Below are 23,377 nucleotides of genomic sequence, written 5' to 3'. Positions count from 1 at the left end.
GAACATTTTTTTTGTAATAAAATTCCAGTTTTCGTTTACGCAATCTATGGCTACTTCTATTGGAATGTTCGTAAACAACAAAACGACAATGAAATTAGTTTGTAATCAGATTCCATATTTAAATCTTTTAGTTTCTCAACAAGTTGAAAACTTTTTTATATAACTTTCAGCTTTAGGGATTGTTTCAAATATTATGCGGTGTAAAAAAGAGGCTAACTCGTACAGTGGACTACCAATCGACGATACAATGATTCTATACGGGCAATCCGGTTTGTGTATCTTCGGCAGTGCATAAACTCTCGGAACCATCACTGCATGACAATTGTCTGTATTGAGAATTGTCAACATAATTGCATTCCTTCCATTTTGCAAGTAAAGTTCTAAGAGTTTTTATAAGCTTACTGACAGGGTCTTTTTTGATTATTTCATAAGTTTCTTTATCTTGTAACATTTCGTTCACTTTTTTGACATACGTATGTTTATCAAGAATGACTGTGACATTATCTTTATAGGCATGTGTTAGAATGATGTTGGGATGGGAGTCTATAAACTATTTTGTTTCTATTTCTAATTTTAATAATTTCTTGCCCATAGATGATGTAACAATAGGAGAATTTACTATGTTGTTTAAAATGGGGATTGAGTGGTTCGTGACATCTATTTTTTTGTCTATCGGGAATCTACGGATGCTATACTCAATGCTTTTAATGCAATCAATTACAATGTTTTTCTTATTTTTATTCGCTAACGAGAAGTTTTCTCCCAGTTGTAATAAGCATTGAATGTTGTCCGGAATAATAAGATTTTATTCGGACCGACAGGAAATTAAATACTAAGTATAAACATATTCGGGCCTATGACGGTCAAAGCTAGATCTTTTTTTGCCTATATATTTCCCAGTGAATTATCTATATCCTATATATGTACATGCATATATACCATAGTTGTAGTTATTCAAACTGTAGTTATTCAAACTGTAGTTATTCAAACTGTAGTTTGTAGTTATTCAAACTGCGCACCGAAATTTTTCCGGACTTTATCTAATGCAATTAAACTATTGCAATTATATCACAAGTTAATTTAAATTGACAATGTGCTGAAAATCTTAAATAAATTTATTGCGAAAAATATTACCTCGGTCGGGACTTGAACTCGGATCTCTTGTATTCCGTACGAGCGTCCTAAGCCATTAGACCACCGAGGCCTTAGTAATATTCTTCGCAATAATCAGTATATGTGAGAACAATAACGCTTTTTACAGGCAGCGTGTATAAACAATAAAATTTTATTCGGACAGGAAATTAAATATTAAGTATAAGCATAAGTAAATTGAAGGGTTCAAGTCCTGGCCGAGGTAATATTTTTTGCAATAAATTTATTTAAGGTTTTCAGCACATTGTCAATTTAATTTAACTTGTGATATTAGGTCTGTTTTTTATTGCTGCACTCTGAACCAGTGCAATAAGTTGAGGTAAAACAAATGTATATTTGTTTCACTTCAACTTATTGCACTGTGTGTACCAGTTCAGAAAGTGCAGCAATAAAAAAACAGACCTATTATTGCAGTAGTTTAATTGCGTTAGATAAAGTCCGGAAAAATTTCGGCGCGCAGTTTGAATAACTACAAAAATATGATATATATGTATGTACGTACATAGAATATTGTACATATATAGATAATTCACTGGGAATTATTTAGGCAAAAGAAAGATCTAACTTTGACCGTCATAGGCCCGAATATGCTTATACTTAGTTGTCCGGAATATTCACTGATGATAGATTCACAAACCACTTGTCTCTGACCGAAGAAATGGAATGGAAAATTTCAGATATAGAAAAGGAGTTAGGATATCTGATGGATATCGGAGGAGGATTTTTATATGTAACTTGTTTTACGCAAGATGCAGTAGGAAGTGCAATAGGATTAAGGGACGTGGGAACTGATATATAGTTATGATTGTTATTTTCTATGTTCTAAAATTCTTTGTTATACCATCATGCTGTGTACGTAAAGAAGAAAAATTTTTGTTTAATATATGCCGAGTATTAGTAACGTCACAAGTATATTCAGTTGGTTTGTTAATGTAATTATGTTTATTTTTTACATCTTATCGACGTGTGAAATTTTATTTTATGGCCAGCTAGGTGAGTTGTTTTGACCAGAGTGACGATTTTACTCAATTTCTTTTTTATTATTCTCGTAATTTATTTCTAACTTGATTGTTACCAGAACACCGGAAAAGTTCAAACAACTTGTCATCCAGCCGTTTGCGAATGATTTCCGTTTCTCAGCAAAGCATCTCACTGGCCATCATTACTTTATGTATAATTTTTTTCTATCTTTCGACTGCTTTCATGTAATGTAACATCTCTTATACGTATATCTGAAGAAGGCTCAATCGTGAGACCGAAACATGTCATATTTTAATCAATTATAGAATATTATATTATTCATATTTTATTGTAGTGATGGTAACATTCCTAGGGTTTATGCGTTGCCAAAAGTGCATAAACTAAATTACCCATTCAGAATCATCATATCCTTTGGATAGTATTATATAATTTGGCAGCGTTCTTACATTCAATTATCAAAAGCATATCTAAAGCTGCTAGTGTAACATCGAGAATAGTTTTGAATTAGTTCAGAAATTAAAAAATATTAAAATTGATCATGGTTTTAGTTTGGTGTCGTTGGATGCAATATCATTTTTTACCAACATTCCAACGGATCTAGCATTAGACGCTCTTTCCAATAGTTAGGACTTTATTTGCAAGAATTGCAATTTACCAAAAAATGAATTTCTCAAAGCTGTTCGCTTAGTGTTGGATTCAACTTATTTTACTTCTGACAATCAATTTTATAAACAAACTTTTGGATTCACCTATGGGTTCACCGCTTTCTCCAATTGTTGCTAACTTAATTATGATGGATTTGGAGAATTGGGTGTTGAGCAATATTCAATATCATATACCATTTTATTATAGGTATGTGGACGATATCGTTCTTTGTTTACCGAATTCTAAAATCGATTCTATTCTCGAAAAATTCAATTCATTTCATCCAAGGTTACAATTCACTTAGGAATTGGGTGGTAATTCTATCAATTTTTTGGACACAACCATAATTTGAAAAAATAACTCATTGATATTTAACTGGCATCAAAAACCAACGTTTTCGATGCCGATAAGATTTTTTAATTTTTTGTCTCGGCATCCAATCTCACAAAAGAAGGGCATAATATTTAATTTGGTAGAGATGTGAGAGATATAAAGTTTTTTATATCTCTCACATCCACAAATTCACCAAAAGAATCTTGAATTTGTTGTGAGGATATTTTTGGAAAATAATTATCCATTAGATTTTATATTCGATACTATTAATGAAAGCGTTAAAACATTAATTAATAAATAATTAATTAATAAAAACATTAATTAATAAATAATTAATAAATAAATTGAATTCTTGTTCAGTTAAAAGATCAAGTAACAACTTATCTAAAGAACGGGTTAAATGATTTTCTATATCGTATTTAGAAGAGATATCAAATAAATTCAAGAATGCAATTAATGGTGTTTGACATAGGGTTTTATTTTTTAGTTTGACCAAGTTGAATCAGTTTATTAAGGTTCATAAAGATTCTTTAAATAATGAATTAAAAAGGAATGTAATCTACAAGATCAATTGTTGTGATTGCGATGCTTTCTATGTGGGACAAACAAGGAGAAAATTAAAAACCAGACTTTCTGAACACCAAAAGCATATCTCTAGTCCAACATCAACTCATTCGGTGACTATAGAGCATAGGTTGCAAAACGATCATAACTTTGATTAAACGGCAAAACGCAGAGATTTTGGATGTAGAGAATTATCATAACAAACGGAGATGATGCACATTAATCGACAGACCAATGGGCTAAATCTACAACATGATACCGTTGGCTTAAATCATGCGTACATTGAGATTTTCAATAAACTGTAAGGTTTGTTCGTAATATATACATGTCATAAACTTTAGTTTGTTTATCTTCAAATTTACCGCTATATATATAAGATAATAAGTGGCTTAAAATTATAAAAGAAATTAATAAAGAGCATACAGCCACAACGCCAGTTAAAATTAGCAAAAATATATTTAATTTACATCAAGTAAACGTTTCGGTCACCATCTGACCATCATCAGTACATCAAATTTCATATTAAACCTATAGGTATATAAATTGTCAACTATCAATTATACAGATCAAAAGCATTATTATCGTTCGCAAAAAACATAATTCTTTTAACATAAAATTACGACAGTCAAAAGTAAGAAGTCACTTCCAGTCCAAACATGATAAGAAAACCTTAGAACAACTGCTTCTAAGGTTTTTTTATCATGTTTGGACTGGAAGTGACTTCTTACTTTTGACTGTCGTAATTTTATGTTAAAAGAATTATGTTTTTTGCGAACGATAATAATGCTTTTGATCTGTATAATTGATAGTTGACAATTTATATACCTATAGGTTTAATATGAAATTTGATGTACTGATGATGGTCAGATGGTGACCGAAACGTTTACTTGATGTAAATTAAATATATTTTTGCTAATTTTAACTGGCGTTGTGGCTGTATGCTCTTTATTAATTTCTTTTACCGCTATGTTACTTGTTTAGCAATCATTATTTTACCGACTGTCGAAATGACAAGATACATATTGTTCTCGCAGTTATTATTTTAGAATTTGACGATAATTTTTAACATACTAACGAGTTACAAAATGTTGCATAAGAGAGATTTATTGTTCAGTGTAGAAGCGTCGACTGTATGAGGTGAGCTGATTATTAATTTTCAAATTATACATACGATAATTTAATCATTTATATAATTTTAGCTTGAGTTCTCATTGCCACTCAGCTTTCTAATTTTGTGAGTATGTGACTTACTTCACAACAGTTAAAGATTCAATTTTGAGAGGAAAAACGTTAGAGATATTATTTTGTTATGCAATACTCCAACCGTTGCGCTAGAGAGAAAGATTGCTGATGAAGACTCAAACCATGAATGGAAATGTTCAAAGTCAAGGTTTATATTTTTAATATTAAGAAGAATTGCGCTAATTGATAACCAGCGTTGATTCCTATTGCCTGTACTGTATGTTATATGTTTTTTCTAAATTGTATTCATATTTTCTTTTGATTTTTCATGTTTTAATATACTTTATTATATATTTGACTTTTATGTGCCCTTTATTCTCTCGTCACTATTATTATGTAGTTCATAATTGGATAATTGTATCTAACATAAAACATTCTCTTTCTACGCACCTAACTACCATTATGTGCACACAATACCACAGGTGTATTGCTAAATGCAGGTGTAAGCATATTATTTTAAATACAGTATAATGGAACAAAAAAGTATTTTAAAAAAAATTGTATTAATATATCATGCTTGCGTATATAGCAAAATATATCGTATTATTATTGTGAAAATAATTGTGTATTTCATAATTTGCAGGATGACACTTGCAATCCATTCCATAAATAATATGTTAATCGATGCATTTACATAAAAAATTAACCAAATTAATTTCTTATCTCGATCAAATCTTCGACTTCTCTGTTTTGTTTAAAAAAAAAATTTTTTTTCATGTCCCTTATATATATATATATAAGGGACAAAATAGAAACTATACTTATATTGTTCTAAAACTTTATCATTTTATAGCCTATTATTTATAATTTTATATAATTTTATAAAGATAATTTGGTCAGTTTTCAATTACACTGTTTTATCAATCATGCCATAAAATAACGTACTGTGAAATAAAATGAAGATGATTTACGCTGAAAAATCGTTTGGTTCTGCTTTATAAATAAAGAGCAAACGCAATATATGTAAATAAATCTAATAATCGTGCGACACCGATCCGTTTGCAAATGTAAATTTTTCATTCATCTCATTCAGGCGAAATAAAAGTGCTTGAAGAAAGAAAAGTCCCCGACTATAAAAATGCACATTTAATGTATAACACGTAGTGGTAGCTTACGCAAAGCGGACCGGTCATCATCTTTCAGTGAGCTGATCTCGCGGAAACTCCAATTGTATTTCTCTGAATCGGACTTCTGTCTCGAAACGTCAAACTTGCTCTGAGATTTCCCTTCTATTCTCAATCTTTGATGTTCCATGTCTTTCGCTTTTTCATGCGACAATTTAAGAGAATTATCTTTCAGCCGATCGTCATTTATGCGCTTCATGCAAAGTCTCTTTTTCAGCATCCAGTTAAATTTCTGTACGTCAGCAGATCGTTCTATATTCGTACATTTGTCTCGCTCGTGTGATTCTATCTTAGATTTCAATTCTTCAAGCGACAAATGACGATTCCAATGTATGCATTCTCCGTCCTCGAAGTCTAATCGATCACCGTAGAATTTGTCAAATTTTGTTTGGGTAGAGTGAACAGAAATAGAATTTATCGAATTGTCTCGCTTCCTCGATCCTTTTTTCGATTTTAATTCTTCAAGAGAACGATGATGATGCCATCGTACACTTTCCTTAGGATTTGAGATGAATGTGTCGTAAAACTTGCAAGTTGAATCTAGTTCTTTGCAGATATTTTCGAAAGATCGTGTTCGATCATCAGAATCAGATAAAAATTTACTATTTAAAATACTTTCACAACTTCGTGTTAATTTAGAAGACTTGTCGTGAAGATTTATGAATCTCTCAGTCTCTTTACCATAAATTGCAGCACCGATTAGATTACTTTCGCTATTACAAAGAGGTCTGACAATTCGCATTCGCAGAACTGAACATTTATTATCACCTAATCGTGAATACACGTTTGTATGTGACATCAATGAGCTTTCCGAGGTGTCGTTGGAGCAATTCTTAGCGGCAGAAATATTTATAAACAAGCATTTAGGATATCTTCCGCAATATTGATGAATCTGTGACTTAATATTTTCCGAGAGCTGAGAACTTTTCACAACGTTCGATAGTGACAGCACGATGGAAGATGAAGGAAGTCGAATGGAAGGCAGAGAAGAGGACGACAAAGAATCAGAAGTTTTCTTCATTTTTTTAAAGTTATCATCTATATCGATCAACGACAATAATTTTTCTCGAGATGCTGCCTCTAATTGCTTTATTAAATTCAACTGAGTCAAATCATAAATAGCGAATATTTCATTATTCTGATTTTTTTTAAAAACGGTAGAATCTTTTGACATGTCTTGCTTTGGGATAAATAAAGGTGCATCGGTGTTATCTAGATTTGAGAATTGCTCGAGTTGTTCTGTGATTACTCTCTGCTGCTCGAAGGAGAGTTTGGAACTACTATTTTTAATGTTATCTTTCCCAGTTAACATATTTTTTTTACTTCCACCTGTAAAAACGGCTTGAGATTTGCTGCTATCGATTGCCATGTTCTCCCTCTTGACAAAAGTTATATCCCCTTTGGTATTAAAAAACACCTGATCTTTGCTACTATTATGCGATATATTTTCAACTTTTATCAAAGCTATGTCCTTCTTAGCATCAAGTAAACTTTTATTTTCATCTTTGATAATATCTTTATCGTGATTTTTGTCCCTTGCTTGGATTGTACTTTCCTCAGTATCAATCGTAATTTGTTCGTTCATTGGAATCTTGGCAATTGTGACTCGTCTAGCACCGCAATGATGAAACTTACATTTTTCGATCGCAAAATCGCCATCTGCTTCAACATCAACTAGAGTGATATTGTTGTGTCTCGCATCTGAACAGAGTCGAGAATTTTCATCTCTTTCTCTTGCCAAATTCGAATCCGATTTGTATTCTTTCTGCGCGTGATAAGAATGGTGCAAATGTTCGTCGCTTTTATGCGACGTCATAATATTTGGTTCAGACACAAATTGACGGGAACCATTCAACTTGGTGGACTTAAACTTGATTAAACCAGCATCGCCAAGTTTTGAGAAATGTTTCGCTAACGCTGCGACTCTACCGCACCCTAAGCGCACTTCTTCCGGTGACTTCCAACATTTCTCTATTTTAGATTCGTCACTGGACACGTCGTTGTTCAGTCCGCTCAGATCGAGATGCAACTCTGGCATTATTGTGTGCATTTTAGGAGTCGAGATTCCTTCCTCGGTATCTCTGTCGGTTCTATTCGACGCGCAATCATCGTTAATCGTGGAACTAGATTCGTCCGCGCAATCTTCGGAATTGGACGTATCCTCTAATTTGTCCTCGTATCGTTCATCAATATTCAGTACATGTTTTGTGGTATCCACGTCATAAAAGCGCAAGAAATCATCTGATTTAGATTCTACAACGGAGTCTGATCCAATTGTAGTGTCTTTGGTAAACAATATTGAATTATTCGCAGGAAAGGAGCTAATCAATGAAAAGTTTGGATTGTTACGTGTATTTAACTCAAAACTAGATTCTAGAACGTTTAAAGTCTGCTGTCTATTACGCTCTACATTTGTGCGTTTCTGAGAATTTTCAAGATTAAAGTTGTCACAGTCGGCGTTAATACAATGCTCGCATTTGTTACTTGGGTTTGTCTGAACACATTCAGAGGACTCTGTGAAGTTAATACTATCGGTTTGATCAATGTAGGGTATATTATCGAAAAGATTTTTATCGACAGTCAGCGGTTCCGTTAGCAGCGAGTGTTTATAGTCCTTTGTAATTCCTGCATACTCTCGCAGTGGAGTGGTGATCCTTTCGAACAGATTTAAAGCATCTGTCGAATAATTTAAATTACTCGTCGTGGCTCCATCTTGTTCCGTGCTGCTATCTCCTTCCTCTATGATCTTATCGTCACTCTCGTCACTTTCATTCTGATATATGACGGATGATACCTCATTGTCGCTCGTGATAGAAATCAAGGGACAAGATATACGAGACCTCGAGAGACGTATGGGAGATACGATAGGGGTGGATGGACAATAGATGTGTTCTCTGTTGTCAACGGAATAGACATTAAGATATGCACCTCTCTGACGAAAGAGCGGATCTTGTCGCATGGAAGAACGGTACTCATCGACGTCGACTCGTGAGAAACCTCGGTTGAGCCGATTACGATAAAAGGGTGTCTCGAAGATGCATTGAGATGATATCGCACCTGGTTGAACTAACTCCTGACACGGCACCTGCTTCGGAAAGGACAATAAGTCACCCATTGAGTGTGACGTGGTTGGCTGATTGGTCGTCTCCGTTGTCTCTACCGCTGACTCTAAGAGCTCGGACCTGGGCCGAGTCTTATATGCTGCATGAACCAAGTGATTAGTCAAGCGTTAGTAAAGCGGGTTCTTTTCCAGTAAAGCGAAGCGAAAAGCGTTATTCTGACAAAGCGATTACTTGGATTAAAAAATGTCCGCTGGCGATAAATCTGATCAGTATTTTGTAGAAAATAAGATCTTGTTCACACGTACGTTTAAAGCAAGAAAATGATATGCTTGACCGTTTCGAAAAGTTGTTTTATATATCATTAAATTAATTCAATTTATAATAAATAATTTTCATCAAGTGGATTATTTGCATCACGTGTAATTTCATAATAAAATTTTTGTACAATAACTTAATAACACAACGCATTGTTAACTCTTAACCGAGATTTAGCTTATTTATTCCTTATCTCTTTCTAATTTTAGAAATTGAAAAGAGATGAGAAATAAGTTGAACCTTGGTTAAGAATTAACCATGAATTGTGAAACTGAATCTTAATAATTATACTTGCACGGTAGAAAGAAAAGTAGAAAAACTAAACTGAATTTCTTGTAAGACATAAATCGTACAGAAACGTACAGAATTATTTTCTTCACGCGTTTTATCGATTGATAAGATTTCGATTATCTTTCTCCAAAGGCTAAATTAGTTTTGGAAATTACAATATTAATCTTCGAACTTACCTCTTGACATCACCGGAGAAGGTTGAGATAATAACGTTGCAAGTCCGTGATATATAGCTCCCTGTTTCGCAACTTCCAATGTCACGATCGGACCGGTACGTACAAGATACTCAGCAGCTCTGCGAATAAATTTTAATGATATAATATTTTAAACTATTAAGAAATTTAAGTTAAAATTACATATGTAATTATTAAAACTTTTCATACTTTTCCTGTGTTATCCCGACCAGACTTTGTCCATCTACCTTGAGTAGTTGATCACCTGCCGTCAATCTGCCGTCCTAAAAATAAATACATAAAAATAAGTTAATTGAATAATATAAAAATTTGTTTTTCATAAAAACTTAATCAGAATTACTTTAGTGTGCGCGCGCGTGCGTGTTCATAAGTTTTGATTTCATAATAATCAGGATTTTTTAAATTTTACTTATTGTTAAAATTGTGTCTTGTTTTTTCTTAATTTTAAATAAAGTTTTAGTTAATCTAACCATATTTAATGCAATATAACACATTTAGAAGCGTATGATTAAAACTTGGCGCATCCTAAAAATGTTATCATGTGTAAAATATTATTTAATAATAATTAAATGCAATATACATTAAATATTATCATACATTTTAAACATGATTTTGATATCATAAGAAATATGAAATGTTTCTAAATAAATGGTAATTACTTACAGCATCTGCGGCACCACCAGCAACAACACTTTTGATGTAGATACCTAATCGATCCTGTCCTGCGCCCTACGTATATCAGAATTAAAATAACAGATTTAATATCATTTCATTATAATAAATAAGTATACGTAGCTAAGAATGCACACCTTTGCTGCAACGATGCTTAAGCCCATACCGTTGGTACTCTTGTGTAATTTAATAACATGTATCTCAGGTTGAGCTTGGTTTTGATTTATGTGACTGATGTAGCCACCAGATCTATTACTCATTGCGCTGGGACTACGCAACTGCAAAAAATTTAAAAAAAATTAAATATAAAAATATTTTTCTACAATTATTAAAATCTACAATTATTAAATTAGAAAGATACACACATATAAAAATGATGGATTATAAACGCTATGATTTGCTTACTAATTAATTTTCGTATTAAAAACTATGCAAAGATTTTCGTGTAAAAATTTGTAGCTTACATTGTTGTGGTGATCTATCATGTAAATGGTCCAATAACCACTACTAGTAGGTTGGGCTGCCATTCGACATAATCCATCTCGTTGCAGAGGTGTCAGAAATTCCGCTAATCCCGGTGGAACACCTCTTATTACTTCGCAACTGTAGCCATCCTCGGGAAGTAGCAATGCTAACCCTAGGACAGGTTCCTCCTCTAGTCTTATTTCGCGGCCGTCTGCACGCGCAAGCGTATCCGCGACACTTTCTGCTACCTATGATACATCGATTGTATGAAGAACATAAAATGATATTTTATTTTAATAAGATATAAACGCAGATTATTAAATGTACTCACTCTCACTACGTTCTCGATCAACTCGGCAGGTAGCCTAGGCTCGTCCGCAGCCGGTTGATATTTTTGTAGTAATGCCCTCACTTGTAGAGAATTTAATTTAAAGCAGGTCGAGCTTAGCGTAGCCAGCTCCTCAGCATTGTATTTCGGAGCTTGTAGTAGATGAGTTGCCTGCATGATCGTCGCCAAATGGCACTGACTGGCAAGTTCCAGGCCTTGCCTTTCGGCCCAGGTCTCTAATGCATTTAGTCTCGCTTTAAGTCTGCGTCCGAACCATCTGACGCACAGATTTCCATTCGAGACGAGGGTATTGAAAGCCGTGGCATTGATCGCGTGAAACAGATGACTAAATAACTGTATCGTCAATGCGGCATTCACACGGCATCGTCGTAATAAGGCCATCGTGTTTGAAAAAATCTGCAGTACTCCAGCCTCCTTCGCCGGTTCATCTGCGTCCGCCATGAACTGTGTCATTGCTGGTGTAAGCTCTAATGTGATGCAGCGCACCAATGAGCCGAAAGCCGTATGTACCGCTTCTGCTAAGATATCTTGCGCTCGCGTGGAAAATGCACCCACATGCCGGTCGCTCTTCAACATATGTAATAGCTCTGAGCCATTCGCTAGCCAAAAGGCCAATGACGAAGCGTCCATGTAACGTTCCTGGAAACATAATTTTCCTTAAACTTTTTCATATATTTCATATATTCATTACATATTATTCATAGACTATTCGTATATGCTATTATGAATAATCATTTGTAACATAATCACACTTTTAGATTATATCTATATAAACTAAGACACTTTTTTAAATATATTTACTGAAATAATTCAAAGATATTTCGAAATTTACATGAACCATCTTAAAAAATAGGTACGTTGCTTGAAAGGACAAAATTATTATCATAGATATAGAAATACTTGGATAACGCGTTGTATCATAGTAGCAACATTCGCCAACATGACGGTAAGTCGGTGCGCTCTTTCCGTAGGCTGCAATTCTGGTCTATAATGAGTGCTGGCGCGATATCTGGCGCTGAGATAGAGGGTATAGGTTGGCGCCAACTTGAACTGTGGCGCCGAGGGTTCTATATCAGTGATGACAGCGTGAAGGAATGTCTCTTCTGTTTCCTCGAGAAATTCTAAGACAGCTGGCAGAATTGGATCGGTGCCTCGCGGTTGCCGATCGTATTGTGAGAGCCTGCTAATAATCAATAGGCATTAATTTGTTTTCTCATAATCTATTTAAACTTTCAAATCTTCTTTTTCAAAAGTCAATATCAATATTTCCAAAAAATAATTTAAAGGTATACATTCATACAATATTATATTTTCCCTAATTATGAATAATTCTACATATACATTTATAATATTGTAAGAAAATATTGACAGTGTACATTCTACAATGCAATAGTATTCTAAAAGAATGCTTGATATTGCATAATAATTGTGCATTCAATAAATAACTTAGCTAAATTGACAAGTCGTAAATGTAAAGTGATCAAATTAAAGAATTAAAAAAAATAAACTTATACAAATCGAGAAAATAACTAAGTTAAATCAAGCATACTTTTTAAACAGTTTTTTGTATTAATATGTACTAATTACGCGTACTAATTACAGCGCCAATTCGTAGTAATCCTAACTTCCTCATTTTGTTTTGAAACATAAGAAATTCAAATTGTTTTTAAATTGTTAATAATTGTTCCCCGGTTTGCTACCTGTTACCATCCCTGCTGCTGCTTAGACTAGCAGTCTCCACGTTTCCATCCAGGTCGAATGTGGTCTCATAATTGTGCGTGGGCTCCGGCGGGTGCGTGGGACTACGAGGACTACGAACTGTTGCAACAGCAGACTTCGAAGGACTTGACGGGGTCGCTCGCTCTTGAGCTTGACCCGAGATCTGACCACCGCCGTTCGGTGTTCCAGACCCCGGATGAAACTTCTCTGAGCTGACATCCTGACTGGTCGCGTCCGGCGAGCGTCTATCATTACGCGTGTGCAAAGCGAGCATCACAACAGGAAAAGCAAACGTAAAGCATATCAAGCGAAATAAATTTAAAAAGTGAAAAAAGTGTAATAAAAATTCGTGGAAAAATACGTTTCGATTCTTTAATAAGATTCAGCCGAAGGTAGATTTTTAATAAAATGTGATAATCATAATTAATGTAGAATACTCTTTTAATCTTTTCTCTTTCTTCTTATTTAATAAAAAGATTTATACTGTGTTTTTCAATCTATAAATTTTAACATTTATTACAAGTATTCCATACTTTCAAAGACAAAGCATTAGTAATTCAGGTAAAATTATTAGAAATCTACATATGTATAAGATTTAATGCAATACGGCAACAAAAGTATCTAATAATTATAATAACATGAACTATTGTAAGTGTATTCACATTGCAATACAAAAAGGAATATGTATCGACTAAATTACAACGAACGTGCAACATTCGCGCATCATGTCTATTCTCATCTGATTGCAATGGCGAGAGAAAGGAGAACGCAAACTTACTTATGAGTCACAAACTTACCGGTCATAAGTGTAGTCGATCTGTTTATTGGAATCGTGTCTCTGCCTAATGCGCTCTTCCGGCGCCGGGTCAATGAATCGAAAGGTGTGCATTCTGCCGAATTTGATGATAGCTCCATTCTGCAAGTGAGCACAATAACGATGAAGTTTATTATTATATTTGCTTTTCAAATCGGTGCGCATTAACAATTCAATATATAAAATTTAATTTAATTTAAAGTAAAGAAAATTTTAATTTTATTTTATATAAATGGCCGCGCCGGCCATGCTGCCAAATGCTCGCCCATTGCTCGTAATCGCTAGATATGCGGGGAGTTGTTGTTTATTACAAACAGCAATAATTACGCACGGCGGCGAAAAAAAAACAATTCCCCGCGTGACTAGTGACTACGATCTTTAGAAATTAATATCTCGTTAATTATTGGGAAAATTGTAAAATGGTATTGGTAGGACTTTTCGTCTCAGTTCGCTCTACCTGCTCACGAGCGTTGTTGGCAGATCCCCTGTATATACAAATACGAATATATGGAAGTATCCTGATTGCAAAAACGATCGCACCTGCAGAATGGTCGTCTGATGTATCCTCTGATTGTTAACATACGTATGCGCATCTCTGGAACATGGTGTGAGAGTCACAATGTTCTCGGTAAAGGCTATAACGCAATGCCTGGGCATCACCGTCGGTCCCGGCAGCGTCAGTGTTTGCGCTTGCACCGCTTGCGGTCCTATCGGTCTCTCTGATCCTACCTCCGTGACATTTGGTTGTAATCGGTGCCGCACTCCGGCGCCATTCGGGATATCGCTGCCGTCAGGATTAAGTTCTAGCAGAAATGGTAGCCTCTCGTCCTCGTACCTATATAAAAAGCAAATATGGCTAATTTTGTCAAAATATTTGTTAAAGGATTAAAGATACTAAAAAGATGCTAGGATTTGCTATGTCATGAAATATTATGACCCATCAAAATATAACTAATTAACGATAGACTAAACATCCATCGGATAAAGAATGTCGGGCAACTTCTGATGTTCTCCGAATAAAAATTTCCCTAAAACTGACATACTTATGATCCAGCTCGTTCCACTTTCCGGCTGGTTTCTTTTTACGTTTCCGCGGCATGTAATCTGCGGGCCTCCTCCTCACGTGAAACATAATGGAACCTGCAATAAAAATGCATGTAAGATTTTATCTAAACACATCAAAAGAGGACTGTGCTATATATAATTTATAATCTAGTACATCTATAAATTATAAATTTGTAAAACCAAACAAGAGTTATAACAAGCTGAGGAGTACATGTCATAAATATAATATAGACAGTCAATAATTTCTCGAAAAACAAGACTTGATATATAATGATATAAAATTGTTTGAATTTCTTAAAATTGATAATAAAATTCACATAAATAAATAAATAAATAAACACATAAATAAAAATTTATAACTAGATAATGGGCGTAATGAAGAGTATCAAACATTTTATCGTATAGTTCTAGGAACGAATGAGAGCGGTAAGAAAAAAGGGAAAATAAAAGGGAGAAGGGGAGAAGGTTTTCAACGTTCATATGAGCGTTTGTCGGTTGACGTAAAAATGCGTGGCATATATAATAATCGCGTATGAGAAGTTTCGCGATAAATCGTCGAATTAGTACGATGAGCCGGATAGCGATCGTGCATTTCTCTCGCGTTACATTACTACCGCGCGTTTCCTACGTTCAACGTACGTGTGCGTGCTTCAAAACATACGGTGCGGGCTTCTCACGGAAGAAAACGGAAAGAGAGAATGACTCTTAGCTTCGGGTCAGCGCGCGGCACAGTCATTGTACCCACCGCCGCCGCCGCCGTTGCCGTCGCAAATGTTTTCATCACATTTTCCCTCACCTTTACTTCTACAAACGGCGCGGTGCCACCTCGTGGTGAGTATTATACAAGAAAAAAATCGCTTTTTCCCAAGGGAAGGAGAATATTTCTCGATAGTTTTCTCTTGTTTCACGTAATTCCAATCTACCAAGTGTCCCATCAAGTCACAATTTTGAGAAATTTGAGTTTTTTTAAATTGTTGTAAAAAAATACTTTTATTTTTCACCTATATCATATAGTTACAGCTATACTCTATAGTACATGTATATTACAAATGTTTTAGTTCTCAGAAGAAATTTATTGTAAATTAAGGTCAACATTAAGATTTTCGTTGCAGTCAATCAAGTATCAAATCAAGTATTAAATATGTCAGTCTAATCACAAAGCTCTAAATTGATTGTTGACGTTACGGGCTGCAATTTATATCACTTTACAATCATCGATTTAATAATCTTAAAATCTCAAGAGATTCTTTCCTGAGTTCCTGAGAAACTTACAGTAAATAAGCGTCCGATATTCGAGAATAGAATTCAATGAGCGCTTCGTCAAATACAAATAATCCACAAGCCTCTACAAAAGGTATAATCATACGATCAATTTATAATAAAATTTCGTAAACTTTGATTCATTAAACGTTGCCCAATTTTAGATTGAAATTTACTTGAATTGCTCCAAAACCCAAAGGTTAAATGCTCGTTGAAAGCAATACATGGGACACTCACCTAACATCACCTCCGCTTTGCCGCTTCGGCGTGGTTTGAATGACCAAAGTCCAATCATGTAACACTTCTAAATCGACGATTTACAAGTAATAACATGAAGATATAACCATAAGAGTTTTATCCAAACCAAAACCGACACTTTAACAGTTTTATGTCAATGACACGTATAATAGAAAAAAAACTCTGCCATTCACATTAGATTGTCACAAAAATACACCTTTTTATAAAGCGAATTTTTCACTTCTTCATTTCGAGCATTATATTTTTGATTGATTTAATTTTATAAGTACAACTATCATTATGCTTCATTTCATAATCTCAATTATTGTCGATATTATAGTGTCTCCGTATTAATAGTTATATATAATGTTTATAGATAATGTATTTATATATATATTAATAAACTGTTTAAACTGTTTTTGTAAAATTATAATAGTAAGATATTTACTGTGTGTGAAGAATCTATTAGAAAACATTCGTAAATGAGATATTTATAAAGATACACAAAATATCTATTATAAAGTTTATATTATTCAGAATTGAAGTCGTACATAAAGTAATAAGCACAAAAAAACGATTAGATTGGTAGGCTGATTTTCCTGATGATATCGCGGATAAATCGATTTTCTCAGAACGGTACCAATACATTTATGGATACCGGTACATTTACAAATCGATTAGTGAAAAATACCTTCATAAAATACAAAATTCTAGGAATAACACAAAACTTCGGCACACGTAATTAAAATGCACCTGTTGCAATTTGTACATAGCTTTCACCTTTTAGTTCACGGAGCAGTAAATGCTACTGTCACATTGTAATACGAAAGATTTGTAGACATTATAGACGCAGTTAACTCAATAATCATTAAGCAAAAACCACATAAACAAAAATAACTCGGCACACACACATGACTAACAATCTTGAATTAAAAAGTAACTGTAGATCTTTATATTGCATTCTAAAACTTTGATTGTAAATAAATATCTTTTGCTTCTCTCATTCGTTGTCATGATCCTTCGTTGACAAAATCAATTAAATAAAATTTTAATTAATTTTTTGCAGAAAAATAATACAATTAAGACAAAATATTTTTCAAAACAATTAAATTTTATTAATATATAAATTCTAATTCAAATAAGGAGAGAGAAAGAGAGAGAGAGAGAGAGAGAGAGAGAGAGAGAGAGACAGACAGACAGACATACATAATGTGCGTTCGAACCTAACATGATTAAAGATAAGTAATTATAAGTAACGAATTTCACACACGCGCTATTGGAGATTAATTATTTTTAATTTATATCTATACGCGAATTAATATATGTTTAAAGACTCCGTTTAAAATTGCAATTAATTTTTTTAAAACTGCAAAAATCTGTATTATTAAACACATTCAATAAATCGCGTACTTTATGAGAAAATTATTTGCTGTATTTTTTATTTTATCTTAAGCATCGTAAATCGATAAACGCAACTTTATAAACGCAAATGAAAAATGTTAAATGTTCGCACATAATTATTCGCATATCTTGAAACAGCTATAAGCGAAAGCGAAAGCGTAACGCCTTTAATGTCCGTGACGCACAAAACGATACTCTAAGCGGCTTGCCCGTTAAAACAACACTGATGTGTAACTTCTTGTTACTTTTTGTCCCGTAGAACATACAGTATAGAAACAAGAATAGAGTGCACGTGAGACCGGCGCAAGCGTGTTAACAAGTGTCCCTTGCACTATACGAAACTATAGCCGCTTCATTTATTCCCTATGAAATTATTTATCAGTTTCCGCATTAAATCGGGACAGATTCATGCGACGGTTAATTTTTAATGGAAAATAGGGACAAGGAAAAACCACTGAAGGAAGATGTATCCTTATAATTAGCGTTGGATAGTGTTATAAATATACATATAGAAGCATTCATGCAAGTTTTAATTTCTCATTGAGAGAAAGAAAATAAAAATTATTTTTTTGCGTAATCAGCCGGCAATAGCTCTTCTTTTACTAGACTTTCTTTCGAAATTACTAATCTACGATTATTGATTCGTTATTTTTCTTGGTTTTTTATATGTATGACTATAGAGACACTTCTTGAATAATATTCTACATATGTATGTTATCATGAATTTGTAAAATTTCTAATATTATATATTATAATTACAAGATAAATCAAAGCTTTTCTCTCTGCTAATTAATTGAACAAAGGCATACACATGTTCACATTAAATCGTGATCAATCGTACCTCAAAGATAATTACGTTGCCAAATAATAATTTGTAATATCAATATTTTGATCACGCGAAGAAAGATTTATAAACAAAAAGTTTAACAATCAATCTGACTGATTTTGAAATCAGTCATATTGATCTTTATATAGTTGAGCAAATTTTTAATCAATAATATATGTTTTTACAATGTTATTAAATTTTGTTTTTTGCAATTGCAATTACAAAATTCTTTTCTTAATTTTATGAGAATTTAACAAAAAAATTTTATCCTATTATTTAATGTGTAAATCTTTGGACAAGTTATGATATCATAAATTTCTTTCATAAGAAAATATTTGAATAAAACTTTGTCATAGGAAAAAAATTATACATTATTTATAAAAATCATTAAGTGTAAAGTATGCGTTAAACTTTAGACTGACCTTCAAAATACTTTATTTTAAATAATTTAAAACTTCTTTAAAAATATAATTTCGAAAAATTCTAAATTAAAAAATTTAATATTTCTAAAATAAAGATAACCCAACTCAATTTGAGCTGTTTCAGTGAGCCATTGGCCGCTTGTATATAATTATATGATTAATTTAAGGATATTTTACATATACATATTTTCGAAATGATAAAAAAATTATGAAAAAAATTACAGATTATTCTAAATCACGTTCAAAAATAATATGACAAATTTGGTGACGGTTTACTATCTGGATCATAAGTTATTTTAATAAATAGTAGTATTTTTTAAATCTGTGCTCTAATAAAAATATATGGAAATATATTATAAAATAAATGATAAAAATCTCAATTTTTTAATATAAGTACATTATTCAAGATTTCCGTAGATTCAAGATATGTAATTCAAGATTATTTACATTGCGATGCATGAAGTAGTTATTCAGTAAATAAACAAAATATTTATTTGTTCTATATATTTGTAACACTAATCAGTTAATTACAATAAAGCTCTACATAAATTATTTTGAATATTTAAAGTATTTCTAAAAGAAAAATGTAAATTTTACCATTTTTGAAATTTTAATTTTTAACAATAAAAATAATAACAAATAAAATGACTAAAATGTAAAAATGTGTTATTAAACAAAAATGTAATCATTATTCATACAACTTTCATATGTATATAGTTTATTTGAAGTGTAAATATTAAACATATTTTTAAATTTAATTTTCTTTGCAGGTTCTGTACATCTAATACATCCTTAACAGATAACAATAATAATTTGAGCAGGCAATCCATACAACTCAATTGCATCGATTCACAAATTATATTATTCATTGAGTTGTGTAAAAAGAGGAAAAACTGTTACGTCGTGGTCATGATGTAATATTCCGTAAGTAATTGCGTTCTATAATTATAAAAACGTGGTTATTAATTTTGGTAATTCATGTTATTGTAGTTCTATATTTATACTTATTTAGTAGGGATGCATTAGATATCCGAAAAGTATTCGGTATCCGATATTATCCGGCACTTTTTTACTATCCGACCGAATAGTCGGATATCATTAGAATCCAGGAATATATCTGATTGAAATTTTATAATATTAAATTGTTGATATTTTTAATATAAATATTCTGTAAACAAGTATGCATATTCACAATGCTATAATATCTTATATATTGCTGCAAAATTTGTTTCTCTATACAGTTATCATCTCTATTGATAATCAAACTCGGACAATAACATTAAAATCATAATTATTATCACTATTTTTCCTTTACAGTCCCTTTTTTTCTTCTTTTATTCAGCTTTTTTTTGCAGCAAAGGTTGTCTTCTCGGATATCCAACCGGATATCAGATATCCAATAATTTTACGATCCGGTGCATTCCTAATATTTAGTTTACGTGTTTGTCACAATGTTTTGTTTATACTTAAAGAAAGGGATTTTTTATACCAATGTGGACCATGTCCGAACACGTGCGTAGATGTGACATTTATCACAAATATGTTCATAAAGATTGTGTGAGATTAACTAAAAATGATAAAGGGCCTTTTACTTGTCCGAACTACGAATAGATCCATAAGCATAGTTCTATATACAAGAAGAAGTTAACACAGATATTCAATGTTTAAGTTGCTAAATAGCTTTTTTTTAATGTTTATATATTAATATATTTTTATGCAGTAAAATTATAAACTTATGAAAATAACGTTGGATCACTTTATTTTCCATATTTTTAATATTTTCGTATGAAAAATAAGGGAAAACATACGTGGCTCACATTGGATGTACATTTTGCTAAGGTGTCCCAAATGCTATCTCTCTTTTAAATCTCTACTGCATCTATATAAATATATAAACATGATTCATATTTTTTTCAATGTTCAGAAATGTTCCCTCTTTCGAATATGACCATTAATTTTCAATTTAAACTTTAGCAAAAAAATAAAAGAATTCTCAAAGCTTAGGGGGCCTACATTGGGCCCGGTTCCAAATATCATAATTACAGCATTAAAACTTTTTACTCTTGTTAAAATACTTGTTTCATTATTATACGTAAATAGAAATTAATTTAGGAAAAACAAAAAATATTTATTTACTTAAAAAGACTGTTCATTTATCTATATGTATATATTATACCTACATAAAAATATTTATATTAGATTCAACTGAAATTCTATGTACATACTAACATCGTATCTTCAATAGCTTAAGAATGTATCACACCTATTCTTACAAATACTTAAACTTTAAATAAACTATATACATACGAAAGTTGTATTTATAACATTCTATTTTTATTAAATAAGACATTTTTAGAGCTTATTTAGTTTATTATTATTTTTTAATACTAAAATTTAAAAAATAACAAAAATCGCAATTTTTTAATGTACATAAGTATTTCAAAATAACTTATGCTTTGTATCCGGAATAATTAAGAATATATTACGTAATTTCAAAATAAAAAAAAAAGTTACAGATTATTCAAATCGCATTGAAAAGTAATAGAAAAATTAACGACGGCTTAGAATCTGCATCAAAAATATTATTTTATTTACTTTTTATTAAATTACTTTAATAAAAAGTAATATTTTTTTATCTGTGCTCTAATAGAAATATATGGAGAAATGTATTATAAAATAATAACAAAAATCTCAGTTTTTTTTTAAATTTTTTATAAAATAATAACAAAAATCTCAGTTTTTTTTTAAATTTTAAAAAAATGTCTTAAATATTCAAGATGATTTATGCAAAATTTATTGCAATACAGAGATTAGTTGTTCTGTAAATAAACAAAAAAATAAATTTTGTTCATTTATGGAACAATTAATCTCTGCGTTATAATGAAACTTTGCATAAATCATCTTGAATAGCACTTAAAACAATTATTTAAAAAATTGAGATTTTTGTTGTTATTTCATAATACATTTCTTCATATATCCATTAGAACACAAATAAAAAAAACATTACTTTTTATTGAAATAATTTTTGATCCAGATTCTAAGCTGTCGCTAAATTTTTTATTATTAAATGCAAGTAATTTGCAATTTTTTTATTATGAAAATTTATGTGTAATACATCTTTAATCGTCATAAGTACGATCCGAATCGTTTCGATTGGAAATCGCGACTCGTCATCGCTGCGATCATAATCAAGAAACTGAAAATTTCGCTTCAACGCGGAGCAACATGTCGAAATGATTGGGATCGGCGCACGCGACTACTCCACCAGGCGGAAAGGAGAAATTACCCAAGATATTTTTAGAAAAACGAAGGTGGCACGCTAGTACTTGAATGTAGGTCGATATATAACGTAGTCGTTCCGGCGTTTTATTGATTTCCCGCGGACTCAATTCCGGCGTACACGCCGTCGCCGATTTGCCGTTGCGGATGTACGACGCATGTAAAAAGAGATCGACGTACACCCTAATCAGTCTGACATTTCTCTATCCTATTGGTCTCGGTTGCCTTTGGAACGCACAAAACCTGCCTAAACCTAAAGAATGGCTAAAGAAAAATATTCTATTCATATACAATAATAACTCACAACAAGTATAACTATATATAACTTCTTCTCCTTTAAGATCAATCTTCTTTTTAATATTTGCGATTAAATAAATAATGGTTGTTTTGAATCGAGAAAACTATATCGCGATGATATCAAATAATAAAATCAACATTTCTGTCTGAAATTATAACGATCTTTTCATAAATTATCCGCATTCTCTAATAAAGCTATATACATAATATGTTCAAATAATATTTTGTTATCTCCTGGGTATCATCTTTTATATACAATGAGAGGTATACATGCAAACAAGACAAACTGCAAACTTTATTAACAATTATCGAAAAACTCAATAATATGCAAAATTTGTATATGTAATAAAATTAAAAAATCTTGCTATTTTTAACAATTATTCTTCTTCAATAAAAAGCAGACGGATATGGTCGAAGAAAACATATTTTACAAAAATGATATAAACTACACTCTAAATTTTTGGGAGTGAAATTTCACTCCCAAACTATCACAAAGAGTGATAGTTGCGCCAGTCCGACGGGAGTGAAATTTTCACTCTTAGAGAGTGAAAAATCACTCCAAATGGGAGTCAATTTTCAATCTATGTGGAGAGTGAATACATTTCACTCTCTGAAGGGAGAGACTGAAACTTCACTTTGATAAATATTAAGTTTAGCCTTCTTACGTT

The 23,377-nt window shown here is 32.1% G+C and overlaps 1 protein-coding gene across 7 annotated transcripts in view; it reads right to left on the bottom strand.

Annotated features, from left to right (window-relative positions):
* cno (adherens junction formation factor afadin) overlaps positions 1-23,377 on the bottom strand; it is a 149,590-nt gene that overhangs the window by 79,765 nt on the left and 46,448 nt on the right. For 2 of the 7 annotated variants that reach the window (XM_018504743.1, XM_018504744.1), the window contains exons 6-17: positions 14,966-15,062; positions 14,463-14,757; positions 13,906-14,024; positions 13,090-13,353; positions 12,290-12,569; positions 11,372-12,028; positions 11,040-11,288; positions 10,713-10,853; positions 10,567-10,632; positions 10,093-10,166; positions 9,886-10,004; positions 9,099-9,242 (exon numbers count right to left, since the gene is read on the bottom strand). In XM_018504743.1, the coding sequence (XP_018360245.1) occupies positions 9,099-9,242; positions 9,886-10,004; positions 10,093-10,166; positions 10,567-10,632; positions 10,713-10,853; positions 11,040-11,288; positions 11,372-12,028; positions 12,290-12,569; positions 13,090-13,353; positions 13,906-14,024; positions 14,463-14,757; positions 14,966-15,062 (2,505 nt within the window). Of the gene's footprint in view, positions 1-6,032; positions 8,667-9,098; positions 9,243-9,885; positions 10,005-10,092; positions 10,167-10,566; positions 10,633-10,712; positions 10,854-11,039; positions 11,289-11,371; positions 12,029-12,289; positions 12,573-13,089; positions 13,354-13,905; positions 14,025-14,462; positions 14,758-14,965; positions 15,063-23,377 lie in introns of all 7 variants that reach the window. The other 5 variants (XM_018504750.1, XM_018504746.1, XM_018504747.1 and 2 more) reach the window with 5 other exon arrangements.

This window comes from Trachymyrmex cornetzi, unplaced genomic scaffold, assembly GCF_001594075.2.
Source record: "Trachymyrmex cornetzi isolate Tcor2-1 unplaced genomic scaffold, Tcor1.1 scaffold181, whole genome shotgun sequence".
NCBI lineage: Eukaryota > Metazoa > Arthropoda > Insecta > Hymenoptera > Formicidae > Trachymyrmex > Trachymyrmex cornetzi.
The sequence above is the reverse complement of the archived record's forward strand: the minus strand, read 5'-3'. Positions and strand labels throughout refer to the sequence as shown.